Raw genomic sequence first — 12,212 nt, 5'->3', positions numbered from 1 at the left:
AAACACCTGCATATTTATTGTGCAATAACATACTGTGCCGTTTTTCCTTGCTAGCTGAAATATTATATGGTGTAATATACTGGGTGTAAAATAGGTAAAGTTTAGCATTAGAAATCATCTAGGAAGTATGCCAGGAGAAAACCATTGCTGTTGACAGAAAATCAGGGCAAAGGTTAACTCTTAGGCTACATTCACATGTTCCATACTTTTTCCCATAATTGCGGATCTCCAAGTAGGGACCTATATATTCTTTTTGGGCTATTCACATTTCAATAATTTTAGGGATCCATCAATAGCCCTTAATCCATGCTGCAAAAATTACTGACAAGCCCTAGTACAGTCCTCCTATAGAGATGCCTACTAGAGAAATTGTGATCACATTTATAATGGGATGTGGAAAAAAAGAGTGTTACATATTTTTCCCAATCAATGTCTGCTAGACATTTCTTTAGTTTAGTTAGATCACCTGTGTCTTCTGTGCTACTTTAATGACAATGAAATATGAAAAAAAAAAAAATGAAAAGTACATTTCACAATCGGGATCATGAGACTTGTAGGCACTAGCAGCGTGCGATACTAGAATGAAACCGGAAGTGAAAGCAAAGCACAACGAGAACAGGTCATGTGGGGATGACAGCTGGCAAAAGTGTGACAGGGAGAAAGGGACTACTGAATCCTAACATCAAAGGTAGTTTTTATTTTTCTGGGGGGGGGTTAGAGTACTCCTTTAGGCTCTGTTCAAACGCTGTACAAACAACGGCCGTTGTTTAACACTATCTACGGACAACATTAATGATCATTAGTTCCCGCCGTAGGAAGTGTTAAACATTCATTCACAGCAGAACAGCCATTGTTTGTACAGCATGTGAACATAGCCTAAGGTTGTATAACTTGAGCATGTTTTTCTCTAGTATGTATAACAATGTGAAATTTAATACTTATAAGTTATGTTTGCTTTTATTGATTGCATATCTTTAGAAACTAGATATTATTTTTGAAACTATTAAAACTCCAAGTGATGTAATACAAAATGGATTAGTTAAATGTATAACATAAAACACCAGACATCATGTTACAATGTTACTTAATGAATGCATAACCAGTACAGGTCAAGTTATCATATAACCCGAATAAACCTTTAGATTTTAAGCAAAACTTGTAAAGAAGCATAAATAAATGATAGAAATGTATATGTTTATTTTATATATACATTTCTTTAATGGCCACTGAAATTAACTTTATAAATTGAAACAAATAATTGTGTCTTCATAATGCTCCATATAGGATTTTGTTATTGCCATGAGAATGGTTTTATATTTTCGTTTTTTAACTGAGGAATATAATGTACTTTTTCTATGACAGGATTTTTAAAATTATGCAATTTTAAGTTTTATGGGTTCCAGCTGTTTTGTTTTCATAGTTACATATGATCCAGTACTTTTGCAGGGCACTGTGAATGTTTTTACTACATAGTGTGTGAGATGCAGCAGCTCCTTTTTCTCTAGTTTTGTATTTTGTATGTTCTCCCCTTTCTGAGTGGCTAGCACTCCTCCTTGTAAGACCCATGTGACCGTCAATTAGCAGGAAGCACCTTTTCACACAAGGTAAGTACCTCCTCTTAGTCCCATTCAACCTGTTGGTGCAATAGTGAGTAGTAACACCTTGTTCACACTTGTGTTGCTTGGCGGCCGCCTTCAGGGTGTGGGGGGGCCAGTGGGTTTGGTCCTGTGACAGTGGGGTTGCAGGGCCGTTCTGTGCCCCCCCCCTCCCCTGTTGTCGCTTGCTTTGTTGGGTTGGCGGTCACTGATCGCTTATTTTTCTCTAGTTTTGTATGTTACCAATAAAAACTGGTGCAAAAAAATTAGCCCCCCCAAGCAGCCCTGCAGATGAAAAAATATAAGCGTTATAGCTCTTAGAAGGGGATAAGGAGAACAGCCATGTATCAACGACCTTTGGTCATGAAGGGGTATATAATTTAAATTAAAATAAAAATTTTGCATACATTTTTAATAAAAGCATAGTAGTCCACAAAATATTATGATGTCTTGAAACATAAGTCTATAGCAATAGTTCACTGTACCTCGCTATGCAGTTGTAAAAAGCACACATTCACGCCATCTTAATTACATATTTGCATTAAGGAACTCTTTTGACGGGCAAGAACCTTCGCACATGCACACGCCAATCCAAGGTGCGGGATGCTCTGTGTGACACACATGCTTATGCAGTTTTTAAAATCATGCAATGCTTCACATTTATTTACTGTACGTAAGTATATGTTTAGTTTAATATGTGCAGTCTGATGCACTTTATATGGATGTTTTGTGATAAAGCTTATGTCGATACAAAATGGTTAATCCCTTCCTTGCTATTTCCCTGTAGATGGCAGGACCTGCGGTGTCTTCCGTTAGCCATGGTATGGAACGGAGTGCGCTTGTGCAAAAGTAGATGCCTATCGAGAGAGTTCCTGCATGCCGATATGTAAGTAAGGCGGCATGAATTTATGTTTTTACAACTGTATAGTGGGGTACAGTGACATATTGCTATGGACTTAATGTCTTGAAGACACCATAATGTATTGCAGGCTACGATGTGTATGTTAAAAACCTGTTTGTATATGTCTTGTTATATAACACGTCTGATCTGTAGTGTATTTAAACACATCAAAACGGTCACTTTTTTATAAACCATCCCATAGGTTTGATGAAGAAATTATACCTGTCCTATACCTGTCCTGAAGTGTGCTAACTGCGGCCCTCCAGCTGTTGCAAAACCACAATTCCCAACATGCCCGGGCAGCTAAAGCTTTGGATTTTCCTATCCAGGCATGATGGGAAATGGGTAGTATTGCAACAGCTGGAGGGCCGTAGTTTGGAGACCCACGCTCTAAACTATATGGTCAGGCTACTGCACAATCAATTGCAGCAGCCGCTGCTTCTTTTGCTCCTGGTCTGCTCAGGGAGATGGTGATGATGTAGACTGGAGGGCCGGTTAGAGATGGTGAGACTCACCCGGGGTGAGGCTCAGAAACCAGATCCAGTTAAACTTCCTGTAACATCAAAAGAGGATGTGTTATCACAGGAGAAAAGGAGGAGTCATGAACAATCCTTCTATTTTCCATTTCCTGTCAGTGGTGAAGCATGGAAAATGCTGAAGCCAACAATATATAGTGATAACACTATATATTGGTAAGGTATATACTGGAGATGAGCATATCGCCTGTCTATACAAAGCACTTCATTCGATCAGCAAGTGGTTCATCAGTTGCCTGCCTTTCGGGAAAAGCTGGATCCAGCTTTTCCTGACACCCGGGGTGGAGCAGCAGGGAGTCGAAAGGCAGGCAGCTTATGAGCCACTTGCTGATCAAACTAAGCGCTTTGTATAGACAGGAGATTCACTCATCTCTAGTATATACCTTGGGGGTGATAATTTACTTAAAATGACAAATTATATGTAGACTGTATATTATTCTATAGGTTTCATGTAATATTATAACTTTATAAAAAAAATAAATGAAAAACTAAACCAGCTGATTTTAAAAATGCTTTATTAAGGAAGTGTCAACAACACTGTTTTGCAAAATGTAAAGGTACTATACAAATTCTTAATACAAAAAGAATAAATTAATGGCAGAATTCTTTTGAAAAACTCTGCAACTTTTCTACAACATACATACATTTTTCATTGATTACAGGTGAACAGAATAAAAAAAAAAAAAGTAAATTTTACATGCTCTATAATCTTGTTTAGGCGCAACCTAAATTATTTAATCCCTTAAGAGACAGAACCAGCAGCATTGACAGCTCTAATGTCTCCTAAGGGGGTGAAGCTAAAGTTCAATTTTTTTGCACAACTTGTATTAAAACTATTGACATTAATAAATGTAAAACTTTACACATAGTTGACTAAGCAGTAACTGGTCATCTTGGTAGCACCTGAAAAAGAGGTTTGCTATTTTCTCAACTAAAACTAATACTGGGTGAAGAAAAATTAAATGAGTCACTATTTTCCAACACTCTACTGCTCGTAAGAAAAAATAATTTGCCTTACAGCATAGTATACACCAGATAGTCTGGTTGTAAAAAACAATAGCCCCGTTGTAATCATCCAGTAGTATGCTAAAGTTACAGAGGAAGGAACAACAAAAGGGATGCAGAACTGCTTGTCTACTATAATACTTGTAAGTTAGAAAATATTGGAAAAAGAGGGAGTTGCAGATTAATCATGACCTAAGGAGTTGCCCTTTTTGTTCAACCCCTATTCACACTGTGGGTACTGCAGAGGAAAGTGGCTGCTTCAAGTACCATGATTATTTATATGGCAAAGGATGCTAGTGGTTCTCCACACAGAAGAGCAGCACAAGACAAAGGACCTCCATCCAGTATACCATGCCCAATAAGGCTAATGAGAAAGAATGCATCTATCAGAAAACCTCTTTATGGCTGACTGGTGCATTGTAGGTTATGCATTCTGCATATACTTATGTATTGTATTTAGTCAATTGTACGAGAAAAGTGGACTAAGTGCTTGAAGCCATGTATAGGCCTACTTTATTACTTACTGCATACATCAGGTCAGATGAATTGCCTGCCCCTGCTAAATAGATACATAGAGTAAGCTACTTACAAATGTCAAAAGTGAAGACCATCACTTTTCCTAAAAGAAGTCGCATTGTGTAATCATTTTTATATATTAGTCTTTTTATGTAACCAAATCAATGGAAAATATTAAAATGTATTGGATGTAAAAAATATTTATATGTATATGCATTTCCTTACCTGGAAAGAAATAGGAAACTAAACATAAATTTGTAGCAGGTCAGTCAGATTATGCAATATAAAGGCTGGTTTGTAAAGTCATTCAGTAGCATCAAGAAAAAGTCTGATCTGCATAGGGAATCGTACTTAAGTGTCACTGTTATCATAGAAAACTTTTGACATGTCATAGAGACGCGTGTCTGCTTCCCGCTCTGTGTCAACATAATCAATCAGGTTCCATGGACTCCATATTATGAGCACAACTGATCATTTGACACAGAGCCAGGAGAGGACCACGCTTTGCGCAGTCTTCTCCCAGCTCGTTCTCCTGATTGGTATAGGTGTGAACACTTAGACCCGGACCGATCAAAACTTTTGACATGTCTTTATGACATATCAAAAGTTTTCTATGATGACAGTGACACATTAACAGTTAATAAGCGAGGCCGGTAACAGTATTGTGAGATATTCAAGCTGATTTTGAGATATTCAAGCCGATATCCAATGATCTATAACAAATAAATTATTTAAATAACTACTAGGTAGGTATATTAAAGTGTGAATTCTGTAAAATGTCTACCATTTACAGAACAGAACAGGGCAACATCTGCAAAGAGTTTCTATGTTCTCTCCGTGTTTGCGTGGGTTTCCTCCGGGTACTCCGGTTTCCTCCCACACCCAAAAACAAACATTAAATCTATAAAAAAAAAAAAAAGAAAAAAAAATTGCTAAAGTTTTTCAAAAAGTTCAAACAATAAATTTTGCAGAAATAAATTCATCAAATTTGAAGATCCCAAGAAAGTTGAAAGTGAAAATTTCCATTATATGCATGACTTAACCAATAATTTTCTTTCATGTTGTTTCAGCAGACCCCTGCTTCCAGTTGTGGTGTGGCTGTGTTGATTTATTTTATGCTATAACCAGTTTCAAATAAAATAAGAGAGGTATTGGGCCCTGTTTTCATGAAGGTTTTCTGGAGTTGGAATGCATCTAAAATAGAAGATCATAATAAAACCTACGGTAAAACTTCTCCTACCTGTTGGTGTCAGTGCTGCAATTTGCTAATAAGGACCAGTAGTCTGTAATTTGTTGATCTTCATTGTTATCAATGTCATAACCTGTAGAACATTTTAGGGAATACACTACACTACTAGAGAATTATTATTATTTATGCTACTTGGATGAGCACCATGAATGAGGCTTTTTAATAATCCACTGGTTTATTTCTGTCCATATAATTGTCTATATGCTTTTTCCTGTATTATTTTGTATTCCAGGAATGGCAATGAGAATCTATTAAAACATATATAGCACCAGACAGCAATGGGAAATGTCCCTATTCTCTTATAGGACTCTTTTCTTTAAGGGCACTTTCACTGTGCAATGTGTTTTCACCAGAGTTCAGTATTATCAGCAATAGTCACCAAGATTGTTTCCATACGAGTGAGTGTACAGTCAATTACACATAGTTATACGGTATTCACAATAAGTTGTGTCCATGATCTTTTGTACATACAATGTATTTAGCATGTGTTAACTGTAAATGATTGACTGATGTGCAGGCCAATTGGTTTTCCTCCAGAAGGAAGAAAGCAGATGTTCTAGAGGTAGCTTCTCTGCAAGTCTGTCCCATAAAAAGGCTTGGCAATATGGCTACAGCCAGACCAGAATCTTTTCCAAAATGAAGAGAACCCATCTGTATACAGCTGTTTGGGTTGTTTTTGACAGAACAGGGTGCTGCTGGTTGGTTTTTATGTCAGAGTTGTGATGTGCCAATAAAGAGTATTACACTGTAGGCCAGACAGGCAATATCTTATTTGTCCTTGGGAAATTCTTGATACACAGACATTCAGTAATGGAATTCTGCGTAAGGAAATGCCCACACTAATCATGTAAAAAGAAGTAGTGTTCCGGCATTGCAACTTATGATGCCAATGCTTAAAAAATAGGGGGAGACGCCACACTAATACCTTATATAAACATTTTATACAGCGATTTCTAGTGCGCAATTTGGAGAACAAATGGGCCAATTCTATTTGTAATTAATTTATGGGACACCACAAATCCTATATTTTTGTAGCAGATAATGCTACACAATGTATTTCATGCTACCAAAGCACCTATCCAAATTAAGAAATAGCCCCATAGTAGCTTTACTTACATTGCAAGTTACCTATTACTAAGCATAGGTAAGCAGGCAACTCATCTAGGTTGTTATTGAGCATCATTAGAATTCACATATGTGCATTATGTTACTCTGCATTCCCCATTACAGCTCGTAGTTGTCAGCAATTATAATTTGCTGTGTATGTTATACACAGCCAAAACATTTGAGCTGTCATGCAGGCCTCATCACCTCTTAATAAGTGAACAGTATGTAAACTTTAAGTTTCTTCTACCTGATGATAAAGTTTATACAAGTAATACATTTGGATGATAAAGTCAATTATCATTAATTACCTGTACCAAGCATTGTTTCTCGAGAATGCATAGTGTAAGATATACATGTTCCAGAGCTAAACAGCAGTAATTTTTGAGGATCTGTTAAAGGGGTTGTCCAGCAGCCACATTTTCTTTCTTTTTTTTTTTTAAATAGCTCAGAACATTGTACAACAAAAAGTCATCACATTTGCCTAACTGATCCCCTGCTGCTTCCATTCTGATGCTCACCAGATCCCCTGCCTCTCTCTACTTCCTGGTATAACTTGACATGTAATTGGGTGCAGCAGTAACTAGCTACAGCCATTGGCTGGAGTCACATGGCTGTTTCGAGAAAGATGCAAAAGTAAGGAATGGTAGACCTGGGGGACCCAGATTGGTATGTTTCTAATTCTTTAATTGTTTTAAATTCTGAGCTCTTTGCAAAAAGTTTTAGTGGCCAGACAATCAATTTACTTTATCGCATTAAGAACAGCAGCATTTAATAAGTGCAATGTTTTAATATTGCAATTTCACACAGAGAATCTCACCACAAGCTGCACATTTAAGAATTATTGGATATAAAAGTTAAATCAAGACTATCCCCTAGAATACACAACTGGTCAGCACAGTTGGTAGTCATTTTATTCCTAGTTACACAGTAATGGATTTTTGCAGTACCTTTTGGTTAATGTAACTGCATAATCATCTTTATGGAACAGTAATATCAATACACCGGTAGACTTTATCTATAAACCCAATGACACTGAAAAAAAGTGTGTGCAACACATTGCAATGTGTCATGTCAGCACCAGTGGCTTGAATTGGTTAATGAATACGTAGCAGTTATCTTGCAACCCTCTTGTGTTATTCTTTGGTTAGAATTGAATAATTCTCAGATAATTAGCCTTTTATACCTATTAAAAATAAAGGAAATAAGAACATTAAACATAGAAAAATTTTATATCAACCCCTTGTTTAAAGTAACCAAGGAAAAATAAAAAGGTCCTTTTTACTAGAGCTCTGTTGGCCTAAACATGAGATCTCCATATTGTTAGATTTTTACTTCCATATAATGATATTACTAGTGATTAAGCAGTGATGAGTTTATTCCCAACCAGTACAAAATGACTCCAGTGGAGTAGGAAAGTGAGTCCTTCACAGTTTGTCAATGTACACAGATAAGGAGGCACACAATAGTCAGTAGTAGCAACGTGGGACTCCAGGAAATGTTGTACGTACAGGAGTGGGGCTTTCATTATTTTCTTCAATTGTAGGTTTTAAAATGAAAAAGTGCTTGGAGCTGAAGCTGGTGTGGGATGGTAGTGCATCTGGGTAAGGCAAATGAGAGGCAGTGAGGTGATCTCCAAATGGCATTGCAATAATAGGTTCACACAAGAGTCCCAGGCTTGGCTTTTTCTTGTCCGTACCACTGGACGTCAGCTAATTCCGAATATAGGGCAGAGTCTAGGTAGCAAGTGTCATGGTATGTCCTGAAAAAGACAGAAAATAATAGTGAGAATGACAAAGCAACTTTACCTTTCATAGGTGGTCGGTACCTGCACAATGCTCTAGAAGAGTGAGACCACATTTATTAGATTTTTCCTAATAAATCCCTATTTTCACTACTTAGGCCTACAGAATAACCAATAAAAAGGTTAAAATAATCTATCAGGCAATATAAAGAGAAATGTGATTTATCATGGAGGATATTGTAATGCAATAGAAATGTTCAGTAAATTATATTTCATAGATTGAAAGATTAATTAAAAAGGACAAAGAAAATGCAATTTAACCTATATCGCTACTACAGTGCCATGTCTTTTTGAAATCAGGTTTCTTTGTTACACATATAAATCTGTACACAAGTTTTCATGAAACTTTGGCCTTACACAATTAAACCCTGATGCAGACTCAAAATGTCATAATGATAATTATTTGCATATTATTTGTTAGAAGATTGGAGGAAAGTACAATAGACTACACTGATACCTTGCCCTCATACAGAACAATGTGACTGATATGGATTTCCATGCAATGTGACCAGATCACACGGCTATGCTGTTCATACAGTACCTCTATTCATCAGTACTTTGGTGACTTGAAGACTCAGACCCATCCTGAGTGGGTGAGTTTTCTGTTGTGTCTCTGAGCAAAGGAAAGCAGTGGAAGGAAGAGAGAGTAGAGACAGAGTGAAGCAGAAATAATTTAGTCAAATGTTAGCAGGGTTAGAAAAAGCATAGTATTTTGCAGTATTAGTATTTAGAAGATTGAAACCTTCTCTCTCTTCTATAAGGAATACAGTTAAGGCATAGGCGAAGGACAAAACAAAGAGAACAGGAAAATACATGGCCTAGGCCCAGTTCACACTTTTAGCTAAAATTAGGACTAGGTCATAAAAGGATCAAGACAGGCAATTTGATTAACCAGATAATACTGTGCAAATTATAAAGAGTTTAATAGACTAAAAACTGTAAACTCTCCTGCATTTTGCTAAGTGGGTTTTTGAAGTTGACCAATCTCAGCATGTTACTTAGGATGATGTTAATAGAGTTATGAGGTTATTTTTTCTCCTTTTCAGGTATAGTTGGTGATGGTGTTTTTAGACTTCAATAGGCTCTACAAGGTTTAGACATCCTATTGCAGAGCTTTTGACTGGAGCTTTACCCTGGAAACCTAGATGCCTGTCTGACAGCTCTATCTCCAAAAGTTGTAAAAAAAAACCAAGCAAATAAAAAAAGAAATAGTACATAATGTAAATATAGTAATAAAATGTATCTTAGCTTGTATACAATATAAAACTGAACAAGGACCTATATTTTACATGGATCACTCAGTGTTAAAACCACATAAAACTAAACAAGGACCTATATTTTACATGGATCACTCATAGCGTTAAAACCACACGCCCCTCTATAGGTCAAAACTACTGTAAACTGTGCCATCTCTTCCCTAGGTGTGGGGCACACAAGCACCCAACCTTTACCATAGAAGGTTACCTTCTTCCATTACTTCATTGTTGCGTTCTGATGCCCACATACCCATTGTGGGGAGGGATCAGCATATGCAATGTGACTGGCGTTTAGAGCTAGCTGGAATTCGCAGTGTGCACTGGAGGCCCATTTCCCTTTGGCTGGTTCACTGTTTGTCCAAGCCCATTTGGTAGGTACTAACCAATCCATATTGCCCAGTCCACATGTGCTATTTTGGAGATGCTCTGACCCACTTGTCTATCCACCTAAATTAAGTATTTGTGAAAGTTGCTCAGATCTGTATATCTGACTATTTTTCCTGGTTCTAAAATTATTTCCAAAATTTACTGTTCAGTTGCTGACTAATATTTTCCAACCTTGACACATACCATTGTCACAAGAAAATCAGTGTTATTAACTTCATCTTGCAGTCGTTTTAATGTTAAGGCGGATCAGAGTATAAATAGGTACATATACACAGTATATTATTGCACTTCCACTTTATGGTTGAATAGTAAGAAGCAAAAAAAAACATCAAATAAGAATTCTCTTTCACATTTCACTCATCTCGACTTCCTGGTGGTTAGCTTACACACCCACTGATGTAACGGTCTAGCAAACAAAACCTATGGAATGCTTTAGAAATTCCCTTTGATGTATACTCAGGTAGGTATGAATGGAATGTTAATCTTTCAGAAGCCTTAAGACTTACCCAGTCTGCCAGGTCAAAATGTGGTGAGGGCTACTGGGAGGTGTGGCAGTAAGATCACTACAAGGCGTTGAACTCCTTTGACCATGGGGTAAGGCAGCTGTGAAAAACAGAGAGGAAAAAAATTTAAAATGTAATGAATGGCCAAGCATGAAACCAGAGACAGTGTAATAATTGCATACCATTCGCCACTACTTCTGTAATACACTGCTTTGATCTGAGCCACAATTTAAGGTTACTTTTATTAACGGCACGCTACCAACCACTAGGTTGTTGGTACTTTACAAGAATTATGGAGTTTTATTATGTTAAATTAAAAGGGCTGTTATTGGGCCTTGGAATATAATGTATGGCGCTAATATATCAGGACCTTCCACTTTTAGTGCTTCTTTGCATTACATAGTTGCTCTTGGGAGCTGTGTCATGATCTAGGATTCTTTTTAGTCCTTTAGAAAACTGTGGACTGTTTATGGTATGAAACATCTGCAGACAACACACCCTTGTATCTAGCCATATTCAAGCTAGTGACAAAGTGTGTAAAGTGTAAGAAGAATGTACCTTATATTAAGATACCCTTGAGTGCAATAGGCCATAAATTCACTGCAAAATACATTTAAATAAGTATTTAATACATTTAAATAAGCACTCCAGAAAAATAATTTCCCCCTCCCAGCATCAGTATGGTGAAGGTAATAAACTGTCCTGTTCCCCTTTTTACTAGGTGGCTCAATTTCCTTGAGACAATACGAGTTTGAGTTAGGACCAGTTCACACGGAGCAAAAGCGATGCAATTCCTGATTGCCTCAGTGTTTCAATGGGAGGGCTTCGCTTCCGTCGCTCTCTGATCAAAGAATTGACATGGAAGTGGAGGCGCGCAAGCCCTCCCATAGAGACACTGTGTGACAACGAGGCAGGAGGGATTACGCCAATTTTGCTCTGTGTGAACTGGCTCTTATTTTGGAAAAGTGACCTTCGGTCTACAACCGTTGTGTGAGCCACTTAGTAGTAAGAAAGGGAGCAGGGTGGCCATTTACCTTCACAATGTTGATGCTGAGAGGGGGAGAAAATGTTTCTTCCAGAGTGCTTCTTTAAAAAGGTCCAATTCTATGTTGCACTACGTAAAAGTCTTGTGAATGTACATTAGATTCTCAATTCTCTTACACATTATTAGATTTAAAAAAACATCATAACACATTGTTACCCACATTTTCAACCTTGTATGAAGCCCACATCTAATGCTTTTAAAATCACAAATTAGAAGAAAAAAAATTAATATTGTTGCATCTTTAAATGTACAACTTTTAGAAGCCAAAAGACACAACAAAGACATTTGTATGATAATAATTCAAAACATTA

The 12,212-nt window shown here is 37.1% G+C and overlaps 1 protein-coding gene and 1 long non-coding RNA gene across 8 annotated transcripts in view; one reads left to right on the top strand and one right to left on the bottom strand.

The window, feature by feature from the left end:
* Positions 1–597: 597 nt before the first annotated feature.
* LOC138797853 (uncharacterized) lies at positions 598–6,240 on the top strand. The gene is made up of 3 exons (XR_011364005.1): positions 598–688; positions 2,383–2,481; positions 5,627–6,240. It is a non-coding gene; the product is annotated as an uncharacterized lncRNA (long non-coding RNA).
* Positions 6,241–8,266: 2,026 nt separating this feature from the next.
* FRMD4A (FERM domain containing 4A) overlaps positions 8,267–12,212 on the bottom strand; it is a 318,619-nt gene continuing 314,673 nt past the window's right edge. For 6 of the 7 annotated variants that reach the window (XM_069978544.1, XM_069978535.1, XM_069978515.1 and 3 more), the window contains 2 exons: positions 10,860–10,956; positions 8,267–8,668 (listed from right to left, as the gene is read on the bottom strand). In XM_069978544.1, the coding sequence (XP_069834645.1) occupies positions 8,566–8,668; positions 10,860–10,956 (200 nt within the window). In that variant the 3' untranslated portion in view covers positions 8,267–8,565. The other variant, XM_069978572.1, reaches the window with a different exon arrangement.

Source organism: Dendropsophus ebraccatus, chromosome 1 (genome assembly GCF_027789765.1).
Source record: "Dendropsophus ebraccatus isolate aDenEbr1 chromosome 1, aDenEbr1.pat, whole genome shotgun sequence".
In the NCBI taxonomy this organism is placed as follows: Eukaryota; Metazoa; Chordata; class Amphibia; order Anura; family Hylidae; genus Dendropsophus; species Dendropsophus ebraccatus.
Note: the sequence above shows the minus strand (reverse complement) of the source record. Positions and strands in the feature narration are given on the sequence as shown.